This window comes from Notechis scutatus, chromosome 6 (genome assembly GCF_049901735.1).
Source record: "Notechis scutatus isolate UNSWTSFEM ecotype Mainland chromosome 6, rNotScu1.2, whole genome shotgun sequence".
NCBI lineage: Eukaryota > Metazoa > Chordata > Lepidosauria > Squamata > Elapidae > Notechis > Notechis scutatus.
This window is the reverse complement of record NC_142014.1, coordinates 26,778,976-26,806,045: the sequence shown is the minus strand read 5'-3', so window position 1 is coordinate 26,806,045 and position 27,070 is coordinate 26,778,976. Positions and strand designations below refer to the sequence as shown.

Below are 27,070 nucleotides of genomic sequence, written 5' to 3'. Positions count from 1 at the left end.
AGCACTTAACTTATATACAGCTTCACAGGGCTTTACAGCCCTCTCTAAGGGGTTTACAGAGTCAGCCTCTTGCCCCCGACAATCTGGGTCCTCATTTTACCCACCTCAGAAGGATGGAAGGCTGAGTCAACCTTGAGCCAGTGAGAATCGAGCTGCCAAATTGCAGGCAGCTGGCAGTTAGCAAAAGTGGCCTGCAGTACAGCACTCTAACCACTGCGCCACCGTGGCTCATAACTTAACAGAGAAGGATTAAATTGTATAAAACCAGATACATCACTGGAAACTAGAATCATAAGACTATGTGTGATTTACTTTGACCGTGTTAGGAGTGGAAATTCAGTGGAGAAGGCAATGATGCCAGGAATGGATAGTAGAACAAGAAGAAGGAGCAAGTAAAGAACACACTGGCTTCATAACATCAAATGTGATAAAGAGTCAAACATAAAACAACTGAAAAAAACTGTTTTCAGCTCCAAGCTGTAGCATGGAGAGCACTTGCCTATAAAGTCACCAAGAGTCAGACAGGACCAAAGGGTTGTTAAAAACAAACAATTTCTCAAATTTCTCCTATGTATGGTGAGGGAACAGGTCTCAATTGCCACAAAAACAGAAAGCAGAGTAATAAGAAAAAAGGATTGTACTTGAACCATAAATACATCTCAGGCTTTAAAAAAAATTGGTTCCAATTTATCAGAAATAGTTGAGATTATAAAACCAGTGGGTTAAATTCAAAGATCACTCTCATCTGATTGGAAAATTGGAGGAAGACCATCGTAAAAAAAATATTGAGGGTACAAAATATAAATGGAATAAGCAAATAGGTTGCAATGTGCTTGAACAGAAGTTTTGTTCCCTTGGTGAGCAGGCTTTGTCTGAAGTTTAATGCTGCCATCTACTGTTAATAGGAATAGGAATTAATGGAGTGGAATGGAATGGAATAGAAATAGAAATAGAATAGGAATAGGAATGGAATAGGAATTAATGGAATGGAATAGGAATGGAATAGGAATGGAATAGGAATGGAATTAACGGAGTGGAATGGAATGGAATGGAATGGAATAGAAATAGAATAGGAATAGGAATGGAATAGGAATTAATGGAATGGAATAGGAATGGAATGGAATGGAATAGAATGGAATTAATGGAGTGGAGTGGAGTGGAATGTGGAATGAAATAGAATAGGAATAGGAATTAGTGGAGTGGAGTGGAATGGAATGGAATAGAAATAGAATAGGAATAGGAATAGAATAGGAATTAATGGAATGGAATAGGAATGGAATAGGAATAGGAATTAATGGAGTGGAGTGGAGTGGAATGGAATGGGATAGAATTGGAATAGGAATTGGAACTGGAATTGGAATTGAAATAGGGAGTGGAGTGGAGTGGAATCTGGAAGGGACCTTGGAGGTCCAACCCATTATACCATTTCAGATAAGTGATTATCTAGTTTCTTCTTAAAAACCTCTAGTGATGGAGTGGCCACGATTTTTGCAGGCAAGGTGTTCCACTGCTTGATTGTCCTCATTGTTAGGAAGTTTCTCCTTAATTCCAGGTTGCTTCTCTCTTTGATTATTTAAAAATTTTGTTTACTTGTTCAATAAAGCCACAGTCTCCATTTGATCGATGCCACAGGGGGGAACTTGCTAATTCTTGTGCCTTACCTCCACAAGCATTTTATTTTCATGTGTCATCTTTCCTAAAGGTCTGATGCGACCCGTTTCCGTTGGCACCAAACAGCTCCTTTCGACAAGCAGCAAACCTGGGCTATTGACAATGTCTACATAGGCGACGGCTGTATAGATATGTGCAGCGGGCATGGAAGATGCACGGAAGGAAACTGTGTGTAAGTATTAACCCCACTGAGAGAGACAGAGTAACTACGGGTATCTCCTTGACTTACAACAGTTCATTTAGTGACTGTTCAAAGTTGCAACATCGCTGAAAAAAGTGACTAACGACCATTTCTCACAAGTGACTTTTTTTTCAGTGCTGTTGTAACTTCAAACGATCACTAAATGAACTGAGGACTACCTGTAATGTGGACCAGACCGCCCCCTTAAATATCACAAAGAAATGGACAACACAGGTAGTTCTTGACTTACAATCATACATTTGGCAACCATTACAATGGCACTGAAAAATTACCTATGTCCGTTTTTCACACTTAGCGACTGTTGCAGCATCCCCGTGGTCACATGATCAAAATTCAGCCGCTTGGCAACTGCTTCAGTCTCAGTCTCCCGGGGTCACATGATCCCCTTTTGTGGCCTTGTGACAAGCAAAGTCAATGGAGAAGCCACTTAACAACAGTGTTACTGAACAGCTGCAACAATTCACTTAACCACTGTGGCAAGAAGTGTAGTAAAATGAGGCAAAATTCACTTAAAAACTGTCTTAAAAACATAAATTTGGGGCTCCATTGTGGTCGTCAGTCAAGGATTACCTGTGCATGATTTTCATTTAGGATATAACCAGGGGTGGGATTCTACCGGTTCAGCTTGGTTCGAGAGAACCGGTAGCTCCAATGATCGGCTGGCAGCAAAATGGTTCCGTTTGATCTGACGATCAGCTGTTGTCCCCAGTTGTCCACCCGGGCTCTAGGCTGTGCTTTATATCCTGTTTTTCAAACTCAGCTGATTGACGTGGCACAGTGGATTGCCGTGCGTCAGCTGTTTTAACACCCAGGGTTTACTGGAGAAGGTCAGTAGCAAATGCTCTGCATGTGTGTGAAGCGCGAACCAGTTGTTGCACCGGTTGAACCACACCCCTGTATCAGGATTCCGGCAGTTACCCCCATTTCAATCATGAGTCTTGAGCCAAATTTTCAAAACTTAAAAAGGATTTATTGGGAGTTAACATGTCCGGCAGTGCCTGGGTATAGCAGACTCTGAGACACATAATTCATTGTCACCCTTGACCCTGGATTTCTCCCACCCTCTGGGTGTATCATAATTCATATTCTCCAGTGGGACACCTCCATAGCCAAGAGTCATCAATCCAGTTAGAATTTTGCATGGCAGAAACTTCAGTCACCTAATTACTATCTTTGAAAAACTATGTATGGAATGCACTTTCGCTTTCCTAGCTGCCGCACTGCCCTTTCAAACCCTTTCCCCCCCTCCCTTTCTGTTGGCAACTCCAAAAAGACCATAGAAATAGTTTATAAGTTGACACCCTGGCTATAACCACTTCAGTTGGCTTCTTCTCGGAATTCAAACTAAGCAGCTCCCCTGTTCGAATAAATCTCTCTCTGTCTCCTCTCAAAACCAAATCTCCCCCAACCCTGAATGTCGGTTAATGAAGTGGAACAAATTCTGAGCAGTCACAAAATCAATAAGACAACTCATGAAAATAATGGGTTGCATTATTTTGCCATCTTCAGCTCTTGGCCAATTTTTCAACTAGAGCGATAATCCAAAGCTATCATTAATATCAATTATCATCGAGGCAATGGTAGCTCTGATGACAGCATCTAGATCAGTATCACTACTCATCTCACTGTTAGGGGAAAAAAAACCATGGTTACTAATTCCTGGTGCATTATTATTTCGCCAACATCTGTAAAGATAGATAATAGAGCCACTTTTATAACGCAACGATTAAAGGGGATTTTACAAGTGTACAGTTTATACAAGTAATGGATTAGTGCACCGTTTATATGTGATTTTTAAAAAAAATGTATTTTCCCTGGTTTTGGTGGAACTGGATTGAAGAGGTCTAATATACCAAATTCATTTCTATTATTTAGATTTTTTAAAACACATCCTTCCTCCAGGTTCATTTAGATGCTATTACAGTTGTGGTGTAACTGAAGCTACTGTCCATGGAGATTCTCCATCATTCAGGGCATAGTGGTCCCAAAGATGCTTTTTCAAGAGACAACTGGACTTTCTTGTTTTTCTTTAAAGTTGTTTCGCTTCTCAGAAGCTTCTCGGATGAGAAACTGAAGAAGCTTCTTGGATGAGAAGCGAAACATCATCTTCAAAGAAAAACCAGAAAGTCCAGTTACCTCTTGAAAAAACACCTCTGGGATTACTTGGGAAGGCTTAAATATCCCGTTCAGTTAACATTAGGGGACATGCATGTTCTCTTAAAAATACCAGATAAAACAAAAACGCAAAATTTGATAGAAGCACATTAATCCATTTTTGTGATTTTTCACCTACTTCTTTATTTGATTCACTTGTTTTCTTTTGCCAACTGCTTGTAAAACTTGGCGTCTGAACAAATTCGTTGACCTACAGTGTTTATAGTGGAATAATAGTAATAATAATGGCAACTATTATTATTAGCAAAGAATACAATTAAAGAATGTAACTTGCTTTGTATGTTCTCCTAGAATTACATAGACTTTCCTCTATTTCCTCATAGAGTTACATATAAAACAGATTGTCAAGAAGACAAAACAACTTTTGATTCCATTTTAATATTTTGTCATACCACCTAAATTGTGATGGACCCAGAATCCCTCCACTCTCATCTGTTTTAGGGAAACAGTTGAACCTTTTCCTTTACTCATAGTTTTTCACTTAAAATATTAGAAAAAGATCATTTTATCTATAAAATAATGACGGGCAAAACAATAAAAGTAAGTCAGATATTAAAAATCGAGCCAGAAACAGGGAAAAGAACTATCTAAAGTACCAGTGAAAATATTTTATTATGTAGAAACCCCAACACATTTTAAATAACATCTTTTATCCAGGACACTGTGCAAGCCAGCTAAAACCTGTTAGATTGATGTCACTAGAGAGGATCTTGGCGTGCCAAGTTTAATATTTTATATTTAGTGGTATAATTTACAAATCTGGCAAATATACATATATATCTTGGGAACTTGCCATTTTGTGGTTTCTTATTATTATGACTCAGTGAGCTCTCCCCAGAGTCTTGTTGTAAATCACAGTTCCGAAAATATTTCAGAAAACAGCTCCGTTAAGAGTATTTATTGTATTCTGCTCTACAGCTGATGCTTTTACTTTGTGAATTCTCAAATCTGGCTTCTAACTGCAATTTTTAAAATCTGCTGCACCATATTCACGCTTTTTCTGAAGGCCTTTAATTTAGCTTCTTGTATAATTGTCACTTCCAACAGCTCATCTGCTGTTGGAAGTGATGTTAACTTTATTTGCCAATTTTTGGGTGTCGAAATCCTGCCAACATTGCTTTGTTCTTCCTTAACCACCTGCAATCGACTGCTAATTTCAGGTGCCCATTGTCTTTCCCTAATTTTCTTAATTTCCACACCACATCTTCTACCAGCTCATCATGACTGGAGCTTGGCAGCCCCAAGGTAGTACTGCCAACAAATTACTTCAAAAGTACAATTTCACAGAACAGTAGCGGAAGTTTGCAACCAACTTCCAACACAGTTAGTGGGTCAATCGTTAGTAACTGAGTTTAAACATGCTTTGGATAAACACATGTCCATCATCTGACCAAAAAAAGAAAGAAAGAAATGCATAAATTAAAAAGAAAAACTCAAAAGGTGGACTTGATGGACCGCTAGGTAAGACGCAATCTACATAGACTTCTGTAAAGCCTTTGATTCAGTGGTACACGACAAACTACTCCTAAAAATAAAATCCTATGGTATCTCTGGACAACTGCATAACTGGATAGAAGCATTCCTGGCAAACAGACAACAAATGGTCAAAATTGGGAGCGTCCTATCAAATTCTGTACCTGTCAATAGTGGTGTCCCCAAGGCAGTGTTCTAGGACCAACTCTACTTGAAATTCTAGAACTAGAAAACCTTGAATTACGCCGTCTTCGGTCTGATTTAAGCATGGTATATAAAATCATACATTGCAATGTCCTACCTGTCAATGAATACTTCAGCTTCAACCATAACAACACAAGAGCACACAATAGATACAAACTCAAAGTTAACCGCACCAAACTTGATTTCAGGAAATACGACTTCAGCAACAGAGTGGTCAATGTCTGGAATACTCTACCCGACTCTGTAGTTTCTTCCCCAACTCCACAAAAACTTTAACCTTAGACTGTCTACTATTGACCTCACCCCTTTCCTAAGAGGTCTGTAGGGGCGTGCATAAGCGCACCAACGTGCCTACCGTCCCTGTCCTATTGTTTCTCTTATTCTTTTATTTTTCTTATATGTACCCATTTCATGTATTCACAACTATGTATACACTTATACTTATTATCTTGTAAACAATTGGCAAATCAAATAAATAAATAAATAAAATAAAAATATGTTTCCATGAATATAGAACCATAGGGCTGGAAGAGGACTTTGGAGGCCTTCTTCCCGGTCAAATGGTTGTTCAGTCTCTTTTTATAAACCTCCAGTGATGGAGCACCCAGAATTCCAAGAGGCAAACTATTCCATTGATTAATTGCTCTCACTGTCAGAAAATTTCTCCTTACTTCTAATTTGGGTCTCTCCTTAATGAGCTTCTACCCTTTGCTGCTTGTCCATGCTTTGGAGAAGAAGTCCATTCTCTCCAGGAAAGACCTCAAGTATCAGAAGAAGGCTATCATGTCCGTCCGTCCTCCGACCCTTCTCTTTGATAGTCTGGGCATACCTAGTTCCCCCGATCATTCATATACAAATATGAAGCCAAGATTGACTCACAAAGCACCTCTTTCTGTTCACAACTTGACAAAGAAGCTAAGGGAATGGGGACGGGTAGGTTTGGAACATGTGGGAAGCTGGGAGGGAGAAAAGGAATCTACGTGAGCCGTTGGCAGCCTGAAAAGATCTCGCAGCCCCAAGGTCAGAAGCTGAAAACTCTCTAAAGGTGCAGACTGTTTCCCAAAATAAAATGCCTAGCTTGGATTGGTGAACAGTGGACACAGGGCTGAGAAAGGAACGGGGGGGTTCACTATGCTGTGCTTTGCACCCAAACCTCAAAATTGGCTTCACTTCCTTCTGTGCCTGTATGGATCTGTCAGTAAAATTTTACTCTTGGTAATAAAAATATCCCAGGAGTTTCTTTTGCTGGGCATGCAAATGGGACGGTCGACATTAAACTGTTTTAGGGTTTCTCCCTCTTTCTACCCAAGTCATTTGATTTTAGTTGAGGTTTAAACATATCCACCCCCCATATTAAATCAATATTGCAAAAGGAAAAAAAAAGCATTTTCTTTTGCACCATTCAGTCATTTTCAACAGTGGCTTCAGGCTTAACCATGCTGAGTGAAACCCATTCATCTTGATGAAACGCTTAAAGATGGGGTGCTTGATTTTAATTGGGTTCTCTTGTCTCCTGTTCTTTACAGGTGCGATGAAAACTGGAGCGGCTTATACTGCGACGAGCCAGATGTCTCCCTCCCCACCCAACTGAAAGACAATTTCAACCGTGCCCCATCCAGCCAGAACTGGCTAACCGTCAACGGGGGCAAACTAAGCACCGTCTGTGGTGCGGTGGCTTCTGGGATGGTTCTTCATTTTAGCGGGGTTAGTATTTGAATTTCGGGCATGTTGGTCATCTCCAGCAAGCCTTTTCTGGTGGCTCTTTTCCCCATCGCTGCGTTTTCTTTCTTTGGTTTATGTTTTTGGAATTGTCTTTGCCTTGCTGTAAATATGATTTGTTGGACCTGGGTGGGCATAGAAAAGCAACGTATTTTAAGATATTTCCTTTAAAAAAGAAAGAAAGCATTAAGATATTAACCCAACGTAATTGAAAAATAATGATTCAAACTTGCAAACTTCTTGGACTATATTGAGCAGGTCTTTTCATATAGAAAGCCAGTTTGGTCCATTGGTTAAGGCACCAGGATAAAAAGCAGGAGATGAGTTCTAGTCCTGCCTTAGCCAAGAAAGCCAGCTGGATGACTTTGGGCCAATCACCAGGAGACTGGGAGTTCTAGTCCCGCCTTAGCCAAGAAAGCCAGCTGGATGATTTTGGGCCAATTACCAGGAGACTGTGAGTTCTAGTCCCCCCTTAGTCATGAAAGCCAGCTGGATAACTTTGGGCCAATCACCAGGAGAATGAGAGTTCTAGTTCAGCCTTAACCATGAAAGACAGGTGGGTGACTTTGGGCCAATCACCAGGAGACTGAGAGTTCTAGTTCAGCCTTAACCATGAAAGACAGGTGGGTGACTTTGGGCCAATCACCAGGAGACTGTGAGTTCTAGTCCCACCTTAGTCATGAAAGCCAGCTGGATAACTTTGGGCCAATCACCAGGAGACTGAGAGTTCTAGTCCCGCTTTAGCCAAGAAAGCCAGCTGGATGACTTTGGGCCAATTACCAGGAGACTGTGAGTTCTAGTCCTGCCTTAGCCAAGAAAGCTGGCTGGGTGGCCTTGGGCCAGTACTTCCTATCCCAACCCACCTTCCAGGGTTGTTGTTTTGAGGAAAATAGGAGGAGGAAGTTGTGTTGGGACATGTTCACCAACTTGAGTTGTTGATAAAAATAATAAAAATCGGGATACAAATAAATTAATAAACCAATAATGATTGGGGAAACAACTTTTCAGAAACCAAATTATGTTGCTACAAATTATGTTGCTACATTCTGTAGGAAACCTTTATTGATCGTTTGATTAAATGAATAAATGGATTTTATTTGTTGCCAATCTCACAACAAGACAACTCTTGGCAGTTTCCAGCATTGAATGGAATGCCAAATAACTTAGAGAAATATGTGGCTGCTTTAAAGGGTTGCAGAAAGGTGAAATGTTTGTGCTGCTCTCAGTTGCTCCAAAGAACCTATTTTCAGGAGTGGGCTGCTACCGGTTCTTACCGGTTCAGGTGAATCAGTTGTTAATTTTATGGCCAGTTCAGCAAACTAGCAAATCCTACCTCTGGCTGGCCCCGCCCGCCCCTCCCCACCCCTCCGCACATGGCCCCATTTTGGATCGCAGGTAAGTGCAGGGCCCATGCAAAGGCTCAGGGACCTTCCAGAAGTTCTGGAAGGCTAGCCTCCAGAGAATTTCCGGCCTCCAGAGAGCCTCCGGAGCCCGGGGAGGGCAAAAATGGACCTCCCGGAAGTTCTTGAAGGCCAGAAAATGGGCCCGTTTCCAAGCTTCCAGAGCCTGGAGTGGTCGTTTTCGCCCTCCCGGAGGCTCGAGGAGACCCTCCAGAGCCCAGGGATGGTGAAAATGCCCCCACCCCCGTGGCTGGTTTTCGCTCCCAGGCCAGGGTGGTGCAGGAGGCTGACTAGGTCACACCCACCATGGTCACACCCACCCAGCAACCGGGCAGAGAACTGGTTGCTAAATTTTTTGAAGCCCACACCTGCCTATTTTTGCATTGCCCTGTGGAAAGGGAACTTCACAAGGACAGTGGTGCCACTCAAGCAGGAAAAGCCCAAGGGGAACATCAGGCCAGCCATAAAACAAACTTACATAGGAAAAGGAATCAAATAAAAGGTATTAAAGAAGCCCTTTAGACAAAAGCCCAAATAATTAAGAAAACTAGAGAAATAAGAAAAGAAAACCCTTACAAACACGAGACATGCCAAATCAGCAAAACAAACAGACAAAAGACACAAAAACATATAGATTATAAAGGAGACAGACAGGAGATTGCCACAAAACAAATATAAGAAACTATTGTAAAGCTAAAAGAGATTAGAACGAAGCCGATAATACAATCGGTCTACCCCGCAAAGTTTGCCTTCCGCACCCCACGGAGTTTACCCTCTGGCGGAAATAAAGACAAACCCTGACAGGATTTGAAACATTAAATACAAATACAAGCACATACACACAAAAGGAGAAAAAGGGTATAAAAATCAAGGGACTTACCATACGAAGGTAGCTAGCCCAGGAACGCAGCCTCCTCGCTATCTCTCGCCTTCCTGAAAAATAAAAAAGATCTGGCTTTCAAGCAGTTGTCCGTATCCTTGCGCCGGAGTTCTCCCAGCGAGAAAATTGAATCCTCAGCAGAAAGGCATTTTGACAGCCTTTCAACAGCCCTTTAATAAATGCATAGCCCTTTAATAAACCTCTTAATCCTGCTTTTGCCTTCTTTGGACAGAGAGAAAAAAATAACCTTGGTCCTTTTCTTCTATCAATTAACAATACTAAATTGCTTCTTCTTCTTTTTCCTTAGTGCTCTCAATTATTTTTCCTCCTTTTCTAAGGGATGCAGCCGTTTGCTTGTGACAGTGGATCTCAACCTAACCAAGGCAGAATTCATTCAGTTTTACTTCATGTACGGATGTCTGATCAGCCCCAACAATCGTAATCAAGGAGTTCTCCTGGAATACTCTATGAATGGTGGCATTACGTGGACGCTCTTGATGGAAATCTTTTACGACCAGTTCAGCAAGCCTGGGTAATAGCTATGCCCCTGTTGCCTGTTGAGATAACTCATAAAACCTCATCCTGTCAGTATGAATAGACTGAACTAAGAGTAGATATTACTTAAGAATGGAAATTCTAGCATTTTAAAACTCAGTGGTTTTTTCCCCCAGATGGATCCTTGCTCCCTTACCGAGGCTTAATTTAAGATTAACATTCTTATAGCTGTTTTGTAGTTTAAAAAGATCTTCCATATCCTTAAAGTCAGCACAATAACTGTGTTCATGTAGAGCAGGGGTGTCAAACTCAAAGCCCTTGGGCCGGATCTGGCAGGGGTGGGATTCTACCGGTTTGGACCAGTTCAGTCGCACCGGCTGTTAAAGTTACATCTGGTTCACCGAACCGGTATTTCAACTGACTGGCTGGCCCTGCCCACCTCCCCCTCCCCACCCAGGAATCTCCACATGATGCAGATAAGTGCAGGGTCTACGTGGAGGCTGGGAGGGGGAAAAACAGGCCTTCCAGAAGTCCAGAAACAGTCCTGTTTCCAGCTTCCAGTGAGCCTCCAGGCCCGCGGGAGGCTATTTTCGCCCTCCCAGAGGCCCGGGAGAAGCCTATTGCTCCCAACAATCTGGGTCCTAGTTTTACTGACCTCAGAAGGATGCCACAACAATTATAAGTGTGAAAAAAGGGGTAACTTTTTTCAGTGCTTTTGTAACCTCAAACAGTCACAATATGAACTGTTGTAAGTGCAGGACTATCTCTATGTGCTTTAAAAAATATTTAGTTAATTGGTGTGCGATGTTTCTCCATTTAGCTTCGTGAACATTATGCTTCCTCCGGACGCCAAGCGAGTGGGAACTCGTTTTCGCTGGTGGCAGCCTAAACACGAGGGTCTCGACCAAAGCGATTGGGCTATTGACAACGTATTGATCTCTGGCTCAGCAGATCAGAGGACGGTGATGCTGGATACTTTTAGCAGTGCGCCATTGCCTCAGCACGAACGCTCTCCAGCTGATGCGGGACCCACCGGCAGAATCGCTTTTGATATGTTTTTAGACGACAGAACGACAGGTAAGCGTTCCTATAGTTGCAAATCAGTGGGAGTGTCCGTGTTTTTTTTATTAAATAAGAATATTACAGATTAACATAGTTGGATGGGATCTTGTAGACCAGGGGTGTCCAACCTTTCACCTTCCCTGGGCCACATTAGAAGATGAAAATTTGGTTTGGGCCGCACATATAATAAATTATTATAAAATAATTATATTATAAAATTATATAATAAATTATAAATTATTTTTTATTATTTATTATTAATTATTTATTAAAAATTATCTATTTTTATTAATTTTCCGGCCAAATTTTGCGGGGGGCGGCGGCGGGGTGGGGTGGGAGGGCGGCGGGGGGCAGAAGCAGCAGCGGCGGGGCGGCGGGGTGGGGGACGGCGGCGGGGGCAGAAGCAGCAAAGGCGGCGCCACCTTTTCAGTTGCTGCTTGCCGTGGCGCTTGCCTCGCCCGCCTCGCGCCTGCCTCTCCTCCTCCTCCTCGCTGGCTCTTACCAGAAGGTTGGGGTGGGCACTGGGCCGCATTACGAGGCGACCTGGGCCGCATGCGCCCGCGGGCCGCGGTTGGACAAGCCTGTTGTAGACCATCTAATCCAAGCAGAAGACCCTACACCATTTCTGACAAATGGCAGTCCAATCCAGTGGTGGGATTGAATTTTTTTTACTACCAGTTCTGTGGGCGTGGCTTGGTGGGCATGGCAAGGGAAGGATACTGTAAAATCTCCATTCCCTCCCCACTCCACTAACCTGCTTTCCAGCTCCGTTCTCCTGTGCAGGGCAACCAAAGAAGACCCAGACGATCAGCTGGGACTCAATGGGAGGCAGAGAATAGATGGGGGTGGGGCCAGTCAGAGGTGGGATTTGCCGGTTCTCCAAACTACTCAACATTTCCGCTACCAGTTCTCCAAAACTGGTCAGAACCTGCTGAATACCACCTCTGGTCCAAGCTCTTCTTGAAAGCCTTCAGTGATGAAGCTCCCACAAAGTCCAAAGGCAACTTTGTCAGAGTATATTCACGGACTAGAATAGAGCTTAGTAACAAGGTTAGCCTATGAGAGATGACTTGGGGGCTGAAACTTAAAGAGAGAATCTCTGTTCTGTGCTGAGCTCTAAAGTGAAAGAGAAACTAACTTGCTTGCTTGCTGAAACCGATATCTGCTGTGAACTGCTGCTGCTTATGTTTTTGCTTATGTTACGTTAAAAGAATCTACAAATGGTATTGTAAACTTTACTCATATTATTATGTTTATAAAGAAGTTAATGATCCTGCTGAATCCATCTGTGTGCTTTCTGGATGTGAATTTATGCTGCAAACTCTAACAAACTTTTGTTCCACAGGTTGATAGTTCTCACTGTCAGAAAATTTCTCCTTATTTCTGGGTTGAATCTCTCCTTGTTCGGTTTCCATTATTCCTTGTCTGGCCTTCAGGTGCTTTAGAAAATAGTTTGATCTCCTCCTCTCTGTGGCAGCCCCTCAAATATTGGAAGACTGCTATCCTGTCTCCCCTGCTCCTTCTCTTCAATCTTCCCTTCATAATATATTTTATTAAATGCGTTTACAAATAAAAATGAAAACTAACAAAAACAAATGGTCCAAGAGTGAAATAGATTAAAAAAAGAAAGAGAGAAAGCATTAAGATATCAAAGTAGAAAAAGGTAAAAATAATACAAGGAAACAAAAATGACCAAAAAAAGGGGGTAAATTTTACAGATGATAAATGAAGGATTGAATTTAATACCACTTAAATTCAACCCTTTACTTTAGAATGTGGATGACAGTTTTACTGGATATTTGTATAAGAAGAAGAAATCAACCACAGAAATTATCCCGAAATGATTTTAAAAAGCATCTACTGTTTGCTTTTTTTTCTAAGCAGGTAGCAATTTAAAAGACAGGTGTATAAATATAGAAAGAGTTGATAGCCCTCAAAGCAGGCATGGGGGGAAAATAGTATTATCACAAAACTTGGTTTCCTCTAAAATGTAAGAATCTAGCTAAAACTTTTGTGTTTATAAAAAGACAATTCATTATCGTGTTACAATCCCATAATACGTTAGTAATCCAGATACTGGTTTTTGGTAATTAAGACCGCCTAATTAACCCATCTAATTTTAAAACGTGTTAATTTTAAAATAACGATTGGGCTTTTAAACACCGACTGGAATATTTTTGAAATACTGATTGGAATATATATTTTTTCTCCTCAGTGAATGAGCTCTGGATGTTCCATGATGATTGTTCCATTGAAAAATTCTGTGATTCCCCTGATGGGGTCCTGATGTGTGGTAGCCATGATGGCCGAGAGGCCTACGCCATCACCCACGACCTAACTCCTATGGAGCATTGGATCATGCAGTTCAAGGTAAACTCTAGTTTTAAAGAATGGAGATTTTTATGGACCTCTGAATTCATAAATAGCTTTCCAAAAGGAAGTCTGTCTGTCTAAACAACAAACTCTTGGCCGGTACTTGGATATCTACATTAGAGTTGTCAGTATATCAATAAATCAGAATAGAGCTGGAAGGGACCTTGGAGGTCTTCTAGTCCAGTCCCTGCTCAAGCAGGAGACCCTATACCCATGATGGCGATCTATGGCACGTGTGCCACAGGTGTCACACACAGCCATTTGTGCTGGCACGCGAGCTGCAGGCAAACTTTCCTCACTGTGCATGTACACGCCTCACAGCTGATTTTTGGTGGGTTTGAGGCCTTTTTCGGCCTCCCAGAGGCTTCAGGGAGGCTTCTGCAGGCTTCTGCAGGCTTTTCAGGATGAAAACTAGGCCCGTTTCATGACTTCCTCTTGTTCCGGAAATACCAGAAGTGATGAAACACGGCTAGTTTTCAGCCTGAAAAGCCTGCAGAAGCCTTCCTAAAGCCTCTGGGAGGCTGAAAAAGGCCTCAAACCCACAGAAAATCAGCTGTGAGGCGCAGTGCAGGTAAGGGGGCGGCCAGAGGGGTGGGTGTGTATTGCGTGTGCATGCGTAGGGGCAGGGGGGCACGCATTGCCTTCTGTGTGCTGGCACGCGAGCTCGAGCATGCAAGCACGCACACACTTTTTGGCACAGGAGCCCAAAAGTTTATCCACCACTACCCTATGCCATTCTGGACAAATGGCTGTCCAGTCTCTTCTTAAAAACCTCCAGTGATGGAGCACCCAGAACTTCTGAAGGCCAAGCTGTTCCACTGGTTAATTGTCCTCACTGTTGGGAATTTTCTCCTTAATTCCAGGTTGCTTCTCTTGTTGATTAATTTCCATCCGTTGTTTCTTGTCTTGCCTCCTGGTGCTTTCGAAAATAAATTGAACCCCTCCTCTTTGTGGCAGCATCTCATATGCTGGAATATGGCTATCTTCCCCCCCCCAACCCAACCTATTGTAATGCCTATTGCAATGATGAGCTAAATGCTGGAGTACCACATGGAAAGATATTGGGGGACATAAGCTAGCAGTGTTAACTAATTCACCAACGACCCCGCATTTCAACCTTGACCTACAAATATTCTCTTCTGTTGAAGCAACCTTCTTTTTATGCATTAAGATCTGAATTATCTTTACTGATTTTTTTTAAACAAAACACATTCGTGTTTTTTGCACCCCTTAGATTTCTGTTGGATGTAAAACCTCAGAAAAAATTGCTCAGAACCAAGTCCATGTACAATATTCCACCGATTTTGGCGTGAGTTGGAGGTACCTCATCCCTCAGTGTTTGCCTGCCGACCCCAAGTGCTCTGGGGCTGTTTCCCAGCCTTCTGTCTTCTTCCCAACCAAAGGATGGAAAAGGATAACATACCCATTGCCTGAAAACCTAGTAGGAAAGTAAGTAGAAAACTATGCTTAACTAGCTCGATACCCGTGCTTCGCTACAAAACTATTGTAGTCAGGCATAGTTTTTGGGGAGGAAAATAAGGGGGGAAAAATTCTGCCTCTGCCTACCAGCATCCATCGGTATTCATCTGGCTAGCGTCTTGTCAGTGTGTGAGAGAATTGAGGGCTGTTTGGAAACTGAAACAGTATTTGTTGTGTGAGCAAGAAGGAGACAACAAGGAACCTGGGCATGGTTTAGCTCAACTGTTCTGCACTAAAGCTGCTTGCTGCTGTGAAACTAAGACTGAAACTGAAACTCCTCTCCTCTGCTTGCGTTTTGCCTTTGGAACAGATTTCTTTTCAGGTGGGGAGGGTGAGTAGAACTCCTTAGCATCAGAGCGTGTTAATAATAATAATATAGGAAATTCTAATGCTTTGATGGTTATTTCGAAAAATCCTTTCTTAGCAAGCACCTAAGAAGCCAAGAGGAACATATGTGCCAAATTTCAAGTTTGTAGGCTTTACAGTTCTGGAGATTTTGTGATGATGCATGAGGGAATCTTTCACTTTTATATATATATATATTTTATGAAGGAGAAATTGGAACATTGTATAAATTTGTTGAAAATTTTTGCATTTCCAAAAACTCTTAGTCAGTTGGTTAAAAGCCAGAAAATTGGAACCAGCAATACTGACGGGCTGAAAAACTCTCCCAGGAACAGCCTTTGGCTGCAGAAAATTCAGTCCAAAACATGGTTAACACAAATTGTAACTTAAAGTCCAAACAAGCCAAACTGAAGTAATTAGTTTGGCAGGGCAGAAGCAAGAATTTCAAACTTGAAAGCACAGCAAAACTCACACAGTTGGGAAGACGCCAGGAATACAGATAAGCCACGGTGATACAAGATAAAGTCACGTTTGCTCCCAACAGCCTGCTGCATGCAGCTTGCCTTTTTTATACACTGTGTTCCCAGCTGCAGCTAATGAAGGGAATCAGGGCCCTTTCCTCCCCTGTAAGCCGCACAACCCCACGTTGCTCTCTTCTGCGTGCCCTAGGATGAAGAGGGGGTGGGCCTGGGTCTTCCTCTGAACTCCTTCTCCCTTGTTCTACCTCTTCCCTGCTCTGCCCAGCCAGACTTTGCCCTTCCCCAGTTTCCTCCACAGCCAACAGAGCCACACTCCCGCTCCCTGTCAGCTGTTCATCTTCCTCCTCTGAGTCAGATTCCAAAAGGGGCATGACACAAGGTGTATGTGATAATCTCAGCTTCTTCTTATGTGTTCCTGCAGTCCAGTGAGATTCAGATTTTATCAGAAGTACTCCGATATGCAGTGGGCCATTGACAATTTCTACCTTGGGCCTGGTTGTGTCGAAAACTGCCAAGGCCATGGGGATTGCTTGAAAGAGCAGTGCATTTGCGATCCAGGATTCTCTGGGCCGAATTGTTACTTGACCCATCCTCTGAAGGTAATTAAAGATAATTTGGACCATGGAAAGAAATGCAAATAAGCTAAATATTTGCATTCAAATGAATTCCACACTACTTCACATAGCATAACACAAATGATTATAAAAGTATTGTGAGGGAATGTAGTGAGGAGAAAGGAGGGGCTGCATTCCAGAAGAATAAGGGGAATCTCAACACAGATATTTTGTGTGGGAGAAAGAGGATGAGGACAAGTCCTCCCTAATAGTACAGAGTATGTTGCAGATGCCAATAGTAGAGTCTGGCAATATTCTGTCTATAGATGTGAAACAATAAGGAACTTTTGAAGAATCGCCACCTGTTATTCTTGGTTTTTTGTCTGACTAATATGTATTTAGAGGTATGGTGGCTCAGCAGTTAAAAACACCGAGCTTGTCAGCTGGAAAGCTGGTGGTCCGGGTTCAAGACCCAAGTGCTGTGCAGACGGATTGAGTTCCCATTACTTGCCCGAGTTCCTGTTTACCTAGCAGTTCGAAAGCATGCAAATACAAGTAGATAAATAGGTACCACTTTGGTGAGAATGTTAAAAGTGTTCCATGCACCTCGGCATATAGTCATGCTGGCCACATGACCATGGAAATTGTCTCCAGACAATGCTGGCTCCCTCGACTAAGAAGTGGAGATGAACACTGCTCCCTAGAGTCAGACATGACTGGACAGGGGAAACTTTTACCTTTTAATATGTATTTGGATTACATTTCTGCTGAAAATATAAGTTTATTATTCCAAAATCTACTTCCGATGTCAAATAATTCTGGTATATAATGGGGACAAGAGAAGGGAAGGAAATGGGTAGGGAAGAGGGAATGGGAAGGGAAGAGAAGCGAAAATGGAGGGGGAGGGGAAGGGGAATGGGAAGGGAAGGGAATGGGAAGGAAAGGAAAGAGGGAGGGAAGGGAAGGGGAAAGGAAGAAGAAGGGAAGGGGGAGGGAAGCAAATGGGAAGGGAAGAGAGAAGGGGAAGGGAAGGGGAGAAAAGGAGAAGGAGGGAGGGAGGAAGGAAGGAAGGAATTATATTTTTCCGAGCATTTCATCTGAAAGAAGAAAACAGCACATCAGCCTATTTTTATATCTTGCAACCCCTCACCAGACCTTCTTGAAGGAGCGTTTCGACAATGAAGAAATTCGCCCTGATTTATGGATGTCCCTGGAAGGCGGGCTGGCCTGTCTGGAATGTGGGGTTCTGGCCGAGGACACGGCTCTATATTTTGGAGGACCAACCGTGAGGCAGGCGGTGACCCAAGACCTGGACCTGCGGGGCGCAAAGTAGGTCAGCTTACCTAATAGAGGTGAACGTAACTCATCCATTTCAATGACAGTTAGCGATGAACAATAACCATGATGCAAGTCCAGAAGTATGACAGGACGGGGCATAAAACCTACATCCTTAAAACTTCAACTCAGGAAAGGAAGGACTTATTTCCCCAGCTGACCACATCCGTCAGCTAACCTTGTGAAAAGTTATCAATAATTTAATAAATTATCCACTGTTCCAAAGCTGAACCAATATATAAATCATCTTGTTTAAGGTTGCTCACTGCAGCCCTACAGTCTATAGCAGTGGTGGCTAACCTTTTTGGGCTCCTGTGCCAAAAATTGTGTGCACGCTTGCACGCTCGCGCTTGTGTGCCAGCACCCAGAAGGCAATGCGCGATCCCCCCATGCCCCCTATGCATGCGTGTGCAATCCCCACCCCCCAGCCATCACCACCCACTGCCCCCTTACCTGCACTGTACCTCACAGCTGATTTTCAGCCAGTTTGAGGCCTTTTTTGACCTCCCAGAGGCTTCAGGAAGGCTTCTGCAGGCTTTTCAGGTTGAAAACTAGCCCTGTTTCATCACTTCCGGTATTTCCAGAAAAACAGGAAGTGATGAAATGGGCCTAGTTTTTGGCCTGAAAAGCCAGCAGAAGCCTGCAGAAGCCTTCCTGAAGCCTCTGGGAGGCCGAAAAAGGCCTCAAACCAACCGAAAATCAGCTGTGAGGCGTGCGCGATGTAAAGTGAGGTAAGTTTGCCTGCAGCTCCCGTACAGGCACAAATGGCTCTGCGTGCCATAGGTTCGCCATCATGGGTCTATAGTATTTTTAAACTCTCTCTGTTGAAAGGAGTAGCCTTTAATTTATTAAATCCATGAATGGTTTTAGACCAGAAAATTATTCTGACCCAGCTCCTCAAACATGACAAACCCTCTGTAGTTGAAGCAATGATTCCTTTATTAGGAGCGCCAGCAGCCCCGGCAAAAAAAATATCTCACTCACAGCAGGCTAACAAGTCTGTCCGGCAGAGAGATAAATAGTTGTCTGCCACTTCTATTCATCTCCACCCCCTGCTTTTTATCCCTAGAGCCAGGGTGGGACTTCGCTAGCAGTGGTGGCTCTTCCATCCCGAGGATCGTCCCACAGATTTCCACTGCTCTCCTCTCCTCTGCCTTCTGTGCACCTATGTGTCAGGCACTGGACCCAGCTGTTCCTCCTCTTCCTCATTAGCCACTTCCAGACCTGGGGACTGTTGACTCTCCATCTGAGGGCTGATGGCTCTGCCTCTGTCTCTTTCTCTCTCTGATGGCTCCATTCCCTCTTCCCCCTCAGGTTGCCCTAATATTGACCCTGATTCCTCTGATTTGGCTGCCGGAGAGGCCGATGGCCAACAGGCCACAACAAAAATACAGGAAAAGGAGTAAGATGTAGAAGGAAGGTTTGGAAAACACTCCATATAAACAGCTGTTGTATTCATCTAGCCCAACTCTAACCAAACATCTTGTTTCTGAAATTCACTTTTTCCACAGTGATGTTATCAGCATCTAAAAATCAAATTAGGAGTTTTAATGTATTTAAGTAAACCACGAAGTCTCAGGTTGAGCTCCGTGATTCCCTCAGAAGAACCTTGAGAAAGGAAGGTATCCAGGACTAAACACACATGCAGTTTCTTTCAGCATGTTATTAAAATATATACTTAGTGATGCATTTTTTTTATCCAGGTTTCTACAATACTGGGGAAGAATAGGGAGTGAAAACAACATGACCACTTGTCATAGACCAACATGTCGAAAGGAAGGAGTTCTACTGGATTACTCAACAGATGGAGGCAAGTGATTTATAATAGTGTTCTAATAGTGTTCTGACCCAAACCTTGTTCCAGGTAAACAAACACCAAACAGAGATAAAAGCAAAACCTTTTAATGTTTCTCTGTGAATTCCGTTAATTCACGGTTAAAAGGCTATTAAAACTTAATTGTCTCTGATAAGAACGAGCCTTGCCAAGGTTGTGCAAGGCTGCCAAAAGCACTAGATTAAGTTGCCAAGAAATATTCCAAAAAAATATATATTCAAACACAAGCCAAGATAGTCTGAACTTCCGCAAGGCTTGAAGTGCAAGAACTTCTTTGCTTCCTGAAAAGAATCCCGGTCTCTCAGGCTGGCTTTTATCTCTGAAGGGAGGGGCCATTACCTTGCAGCCTTACTCCCAAGTTGCCCGTGCTGCTGCAGCTGCTCTTTCCTACGAGTAGCCCTGCATGCAAACACACCTGGCACAGGCTCCTCGGGGACCTCTTCATCACTGCTGCCAGCCTCCACAATCTCCGAAGGTAGCACTCCACTCCCTGATGGTCCTGGCCCCATCCCTGCATCACACGCAGGCCCCTCATCTTAGTCCTCGCTCTCCGAGACCTCAGCTGTCCGCACCTGCTGCCGGCGAACCACAACAAACAGATATTTCTATTAGTCTAACATAGGGGTGGATAACTATGGCCCCTTTACGATCTGTGGGCTTCAACTCCCAGAATTCCTGGCTTCCATGCTCCCAGAAAGCATGTCTGGCTAGGGAATTCTGGGAGTTGTGGTCCACAGGTTGTAAAGAGTCCATAATTGCCTACCTCTGGCCCAACAATAGAAAATATACAAAGAAAGAATATTAGGTATAGACAAAGCCATACTTGGCAATAGAGCTTTTGCTTTTTAAAATGCCTTTCTCTTTCAATTCTCTTTGTCTTCTTTCATTTCAAAAATTCCAGGTTTCAACAGCCCCCTTTTTTCTGATTTTTGTTCTATCCATACATAAATGAAAGGGGAAAACCAAAGGATATACAGTATATACCAGTATATACCAGTATAATCCAGTGATGGCTGATTGAAACTCATACACCTATCCAGATGTTTTGGATTGCAGAAATAAAATTCTGCAGTGTTCAAACTTATGCTTTATTATTCCTTCTCTTGAAAGATAATATATATTCTATATATTCTAAATATATATTACCTGGCAATGTCTACTTTCTATGAACATATATTCTATGTTCATAATGATTGCTTGGAGAAAGAGGATTATTCCCATTTTATAAAAATACAGCCCTCGTCACAAATCAGTTCTTCAGAACTCCACAAGGAACCTCATACCTTTCTTGATTCTTTCTTTATCTTGAACCACCGTAATACAGGAATATCGTGGACGTTACTGCATGAGATGGATTATCAGAAATATATCTCCATCAGGCACGATTATATTCTGCTCCCAGAAAAAGCTCTCACCAACACAACCCGCCTACGCTGGTGGCAACCATTTGTGATTAACAACGGCATTGTTGTTTCGGGGTTTGATCGTGCTCAGTGGGCCCTGGATAACATACTGATTGGCGGAGCAGAAATCAATCCCAGTCAACTGGTTGACACGTTCGATGACGGTAAGAATCAAATAGCGAATTAACTTATTTCCTAAAAAGTTACCACAAGGGGGGCGATGGCTCAGGAGTTAAAGACGCTAAGCTGACAGCCCAGATTCAAAACCCAAGTGCTGTGCAGATGGGGTGAGCTCCCGTTCTCACCTCAGTTCGTGCCTATCTAGCAGTTCGAAAGCATGCAAATGCAAGTAGATAAATAGGTACCACTTTGGTGGTGGGAAGGTAACCACTTCAGTGTTGGCTGCACCCAGGTAATGCTGACATGTTCACTCCTAATAAATGGGTTTTTTTTAAACTCTGAGAGATACGCCTAGAGACTCATGATTCGAATTGGGGTAGATTGTCGGAGCCCTGACACCACGTTCAATATAGTCATGCCGGCCACATGACCACTGAAGTGCCTTCTGACCATGCTGGGTCCCTCATCTAATAAATGGGGATGAGCGCCGCCCCCTAGAATTGGGCAGGGAAAACCTTTACCCTTTTTTTAGTGCCAGAAAATATACAGGTAGTCCTCGACTTATGACCACAATAGTGCCCAATATTTGTGTTGCTAAGTGAAATATTTGTCCAGTGAATTTTGCCCCATTTTACAACCTTTCTTGCCACAATTGTTAAGTGAATCACTGCAGTTGTTAAGTTAGTGACATGGTTGTTAAGTGAATCCTGCTTCCCCATTGGCTTTGCTTGTCAGAAGGTCGCAAAAGGAGATCACATGACCTCAGAACACTGCAACCGTCATAAATGCGAACCATATGCCAAGCATCTGAATTTTGATCACGTGACTAGAGGGATGCCACAAGGGTCGTAAGTGTGAAAAACGGTCATAAGTCACATTTTTCAGTGCCGTTGTAACTTTGAACGGTCACTCAGTGAATTATTGTAAGTCAAGGACTACCTGTTCATAGTCCACAGACTGCTGATTGACAAGGATTTGGATGGTGAATGTAGAAGACTCTGTTATCTTTTTCTAATATTCTAATAAAATTCTTCCTCTTTTCCTCTCAGCATCTCCAACTCTCTGAATTAACATTCCATCTTTACAAACAATGGGATAACTGGGAAAATGATCTTAACTATTTATAGTTTGATTACATTGGGAATTTCAAAAAAATTTACTCCCTGTGGGCGTGGCTTGGCTTGGTGGGCGTGGCAGGGGAAGGTTACTGTAAAATCCCCAATTCCCTCCCCACCCCACTAACCTGCTTTACAGCTCCATTCTCCTGTACAGAGCAACCAAAAAAGACCCAGCCAATCAGCTGGGACTCAATGGGAGGCAGAGAATAGATGCGGGAAGGGCCAGTCAGAACTGGCATTGGGCGGTTCTCCGAACTACTCAAAATTTCCACTGCTGGTTCTCCAGAACTGGTCCAAACCTGCTGAAGACCACCTCTGGTTAGGATATATTGTGCTGTGTATTCTGCACAGTGTAATTTTCTCGTTTATTTTCACTCCTTGATCTGAACAGAAGGCATCTCCCACGAAGAAAATTGGAGTTTCTACCCAAATGCAGTCAGGACGGCAGGGTTCTGCGGTAACCCCTCCTTTCATCTCTATTGGCCAAATAAGAAAAAGGATCAGACGTATAATATCTTGTCTTCCCGGGAGCTCATTATACAACCTGGATACATGATCCAGTTTAAAGTAAGAAGATATTTCTGTGCATTCAGAGTAAAACATTGATTTAAATCAGACTTGTCCTGAAACTCTGATAGATCTGTTCAAATTATTACCCCGTATTTACTGTATGTTGCTTATTAGAGTTTTTGGAAGTTACATGTGCATCTAACAATAGTATCAATTAACATCAGAGGGATAGAATCAAGAGAAGTTGTTATGGCAATACCACTTTATAATGCCTCAGTAAGGCCACACATGGAATACTGCATTCAATTTTGGTTGCCACGATGTAAAAAAGATGCTGAGATTCTAAAAAGAGTTCAGAGAAGAGCAACGAAGATGGTTAGGGGACTGGAGGCTAAAACATATGAAGAACGTTGCAGGAATTGGGTATATCTAGTTTAGTTTGATGAAAAGAAGGACTGGGGTGACATGATAGCAGTGTTCCAATATCTCAGGGGCTGCCACAAAGAAGAGGCAGTCAAGCTATTCTCCAAAGCACCTGAAGACAGGACAAGAAGCAATGGGTGGAAACTAATCAAGGAGAGAAGCAACTTAGAACTAAGGAGAAATTTCCTGACAGAACAATTAATCATTGGAACGTCTTGCCTCCAGAAGTTGTGAATGCTCCAGCAGTGGAGGTTTTTAAGAAGAGATTGGACAACCATTTGTCTAAAGTGGTGTAGGGTTTCCTGCCTAAGCAGGGGGTTAGACTAGAAGATCTCCAAGGTCCCTTCCAACTCTGTCATTCTATTCTAACATGAATATATAGATGGTAGGTCAATTGGAAGAGTGGTGTCTAAGGCTTATTTATTTGATTTTTGGCCTGCCTTTGTTACTTTATAAGTAACTCAAAGTGGCAAACATACATAATACTCCTTCCACTTATTATTTTCCCCACAACAACAACCCTGTGAGGTGGGTTGGGCTGAGGGAGAGGGACTGGCCCAAAGCAACCCAGCTGCCTTTCATGGCTAAGGCGGGACTAGAATTCAAAGTCTCCTGATGATTGGCCCAAAGTCACCCAGCTGCCTTTCATGGCTAAGGCGGGACTAGAATTCAAAGTCTCCTGATAATTGGCCCAAAGTCACCCAGCTGCCTTTCATAGGTAAGGCGGGACTAGAACTCAAAGTCTCCTGATGATTGGCTCAAAGTCACCCTGCTGCCTTTCATGGTTAAGGCGGGACTAGAACTCACAAACTCCCAGTTTCTAGCCTGGTGCTTCATCACTACACCGAGCTAGTTGTCTCTCTAGTTACTCTTATGAGTAACTAGAAAACCAAACTATCTTATTCTTTATGAGAAGAAAAATACTGTTATCCAAACGAAGCAGAAGTGAAATATCATATATAATGTGCTGCTATTGCTAAAGTTTTGATTAACCAGAGAATTTCTAGGGATATCTTTGGGATTGGCTATTTTGGGACAAACATATGCAATGGTCTATCAGAATGGACAAGGAGAACAAATTGTTGCAAACAGAATGACAATATTGAAGAGAAAACATGTCTCATTTTAATTATTTCAGATTGTGGTTGGCTGTGAAGCAACATCTTGTGGTGATCTCCATTCAGTAATGCTGGAGTACTCTAAGGATGCTAGGTAAAATATAAAACGTGTGGCTGCGATTGAAAACATGGAGTTGAAGATTCAAATACATATTATACAATTATTTAATATTTGTGTGAATATCAGTGTAACTGTAGATATGAATGTAAAATCTCCCTGAATTCAAGTTCTATTATTGGAATTTATAAATATGTCTAATGTCAGCATTCCAGAAAATCTCCACTCCCACAAATAACTCCGAGACAGACATCTTCTCAAAAGTTCTGTTTTAATTGGATAGTAAACTGGCATAACTGGGGAATCCTGAATCAGAAAGTTCCGGGCTTCCTTGCAATACGTAAAAACTACAAATCCATCCCCTGCACCCATCATCGCATCACACGCCCCAATCACCATTCGTCCTCACTTGGTACTTCTCCTCACTTAGGTGCAGAATAACATGACCTTGAATCAGAAAAAGAATGTTATTATGTCTAACTACATACACTCCAAGAAATTCCCCCCTCACATTTTCCCAGGCTCAAAATATGGCAGCGTGGGAGCATCTGGTCTCAATATGGCTTCCAAAGCTGACATCTTGTTTATCTATCTTGGTAACAGAACAGATGCAAAATTTCTTGGTCATTGCCAAGATCTTTTTGGTTTTTTTTTTCAATTATTCAACTCTAGCTAATACAGGTAGCCCTCAAGGTACAACCACATTTGAGCCCAAAACGTATGTTGCTAAGTGAGAAATTGATTAAGTGAGTTTGGCCCCATTTTATGACTTTTCTTGACACATATGCTAAGTGAATCTCTGTAGTTGTTCAATTAATAATCCGGTTTGTTAAGTGAATCTGGCTTCCCCCATTAGCTTTGCTTGTCAGAAGTCGCAAGGAGATCACACGATCCCTAGGACACTGGAATGGTCATAAATATGTTTCTGAGAGTCTTAATTTTGATCACATGACCGCGGGGATGCTACAATGGTCATAAGTGTGAAAAGTGGTCATTTTTTTCAGTGTTGTTGTAACTTTAAATGATCACTAAACAAACTGTTGTACGTCGAGGACTATCTGTAGTTCTTGGAGCTTCTCAGCCGAAGATCCAAAAGGCATGCACACATATAAACACATTGATATTTACAAAAAGTTCTAGAGATACCTTATACAGCATGCCTACATTAATATAGCCCAGTGGTGGCTAACCTTTTTGGCTCCTGTGCCAAAAATTGTGCAAATGCTCGCACACGCATGCCCATGTGCCAGCACCAAGAAGGCAATGCACACAGCCCCCCCACACCCTCTGCACATGTGCGCACTATCCTCCCCCCACCTCCTTACCTGCACTGCGCATGTGTGTGCCTCCCAGCTGATTTTAGGGCCTTTTTTGGCCTCCCAGAGGCTCGAGGGAAGCCTCTGCAGCCTTTGGAGGCCAAAAAATGGGGCTGTTTTGTCACTTCCGGTATTTCCAGAAATACAGGAAGTGACTAAATGGGCCTGTTTTTCGGCCCACAAAGGCTGTGGAGGCTTCCCTTGAGCCTCTGGGAGGCCGAAAAAGGCCCAAAAATCAGCTGGGAGACATGTGCATGCGTAGTGTGGTAAGTTTGCCTGGGGCTTGCGTGCCCGTACAAATGGCTCTGCATGCCACCTGTGGCACGTGTGCCATAGGTTCGTCATCACGGATATAGCCTCATCAGTAAAAAACCCTCCCTTTATCAAGTAAGCCAAACAAAGAGTCAGGATTCCAGCAATCGCTCTAATTAAATTATGATTCTTGAGCCAAACTTCAAAAAACTTCAAAGGATTCATTAGAGGCGACATACTTGCACTGCTTTGTATGAAGCCAACTCTGGCATACATAATTTACAGTCCTCTGTGACCCTGTTTCCCCCCTACCCCCTGGGTATCTCATAAACCAGATTCTCTAATTGAGCCCGTTGACGGGCTGGGTGTCATCAATCACGTTCTCCAATTAAATATATTTGCTGGCAAAAGCTCTGGTATTTTAGTTACAACCTTTTAAAGATAAGAGTTGGAATATACTTTCGCTTTCAACTGCTGTTCCAGATTTCCTTCCTCCTCTCCCCCCCTTCCCTATGGCAACTACTGAAACAGGCATAAGAATGATTTATGAATTTACACAAAGCTCTAAGAAAGCCCAAACTTCCTGCTGCTAAGCGAGACAGTTGTGAAGTGAGTTTTGTGCCCTTTTCAACCTTTCTTGCCACAATTGTTAAGTGAATCACTGCAGTTGCTAAGTTAGGTGAATCTGGCTTCCCTATTGAATTTGCTTGTCAGAAGACAGACAGTATATAAAAAACAGTCAACAGGTAACCCCAACAGGTAAAACTAATCTTCAAAATCCTCTGTTAACCCTCTGTATTGCCCTGTATTACCCTCTGATGGGTGGGAAGTCCACAAAGGGCTTCCAATATCTTATGAACTTATCTAGTGAAGTCCCAAAGGTGATTTTTTCTTTTTCAAGAGGCCACTGGACTTTCTTGTTTTTTATTTGAAGAAGTTTCGCTTCTCGTCCAAGAAGCTTCTTCAGCTATGACTGGATGGTGGGGGAATGGAAGGATTTATTTTATATACCTTGAAGACAGCTGGTCATTTGCATCCTTTTTAGTGAGTCGTTGAGACCACTTGGAGGTTT

At 42.7% G+C, this 27,070-nt stretch overlaps 1 protein-coding gene across 5 annotated transcripts in view; it reads left to right on the top strand.

Moving 5' to 3' along the window:
• Positions 1–27,070, top strand: part of RELN (reelin) — a 371,671-nt gene that overhangs the window by 323,460 nt on the left and 21,141 nt on the right. For all 5 annotated transcript variants that reach the window (XM_087967748.1, XM_087967745.1, XM_087967746.1 and 2 more), the window contains 12 exons: positions 1,703–1,843; positions 7,252–7,429; positions 10,063–10,256; positions 11,040–11,296; positions 13,497–13,651; positions 14,889–15,103; positions 16,379–16,556; positions 17,665–17,840; positions 19,550–19,656; positions 21,005–21,247; positions 22,713–22,888; positions 24,393–24,466. In XM_087967748.1, the coding sequence (XP_087823874.1) occupies positions 1,703–1,843; positions 7,252–7,429; positions 10,063–10,256; positions 11,040–11,296; positions 13,497–13,651; positions 14,889–15,103; positions 16,379–16,556; positions 17,665–17,840; positions 19,550–19,656; positions 21,005–21,247; positions 22,713–22,888; positions 24,393–24,466 (2,094 nt within the window). The remainder of the gene's footprint in view (positions 1–1,702; positions 1,844–7,251; positions 7,430–10,062; positions 10,257–11,039; positions 11,297–13,496; positions 13,652–14,888; positions 15,104–16,378; positions 16,557–17,664; positions 17,841–19,549; positions 19,657–21,004; positions 21,248–22,712; positions 22,889–24,392; positions 24,467–27,070) is intronic.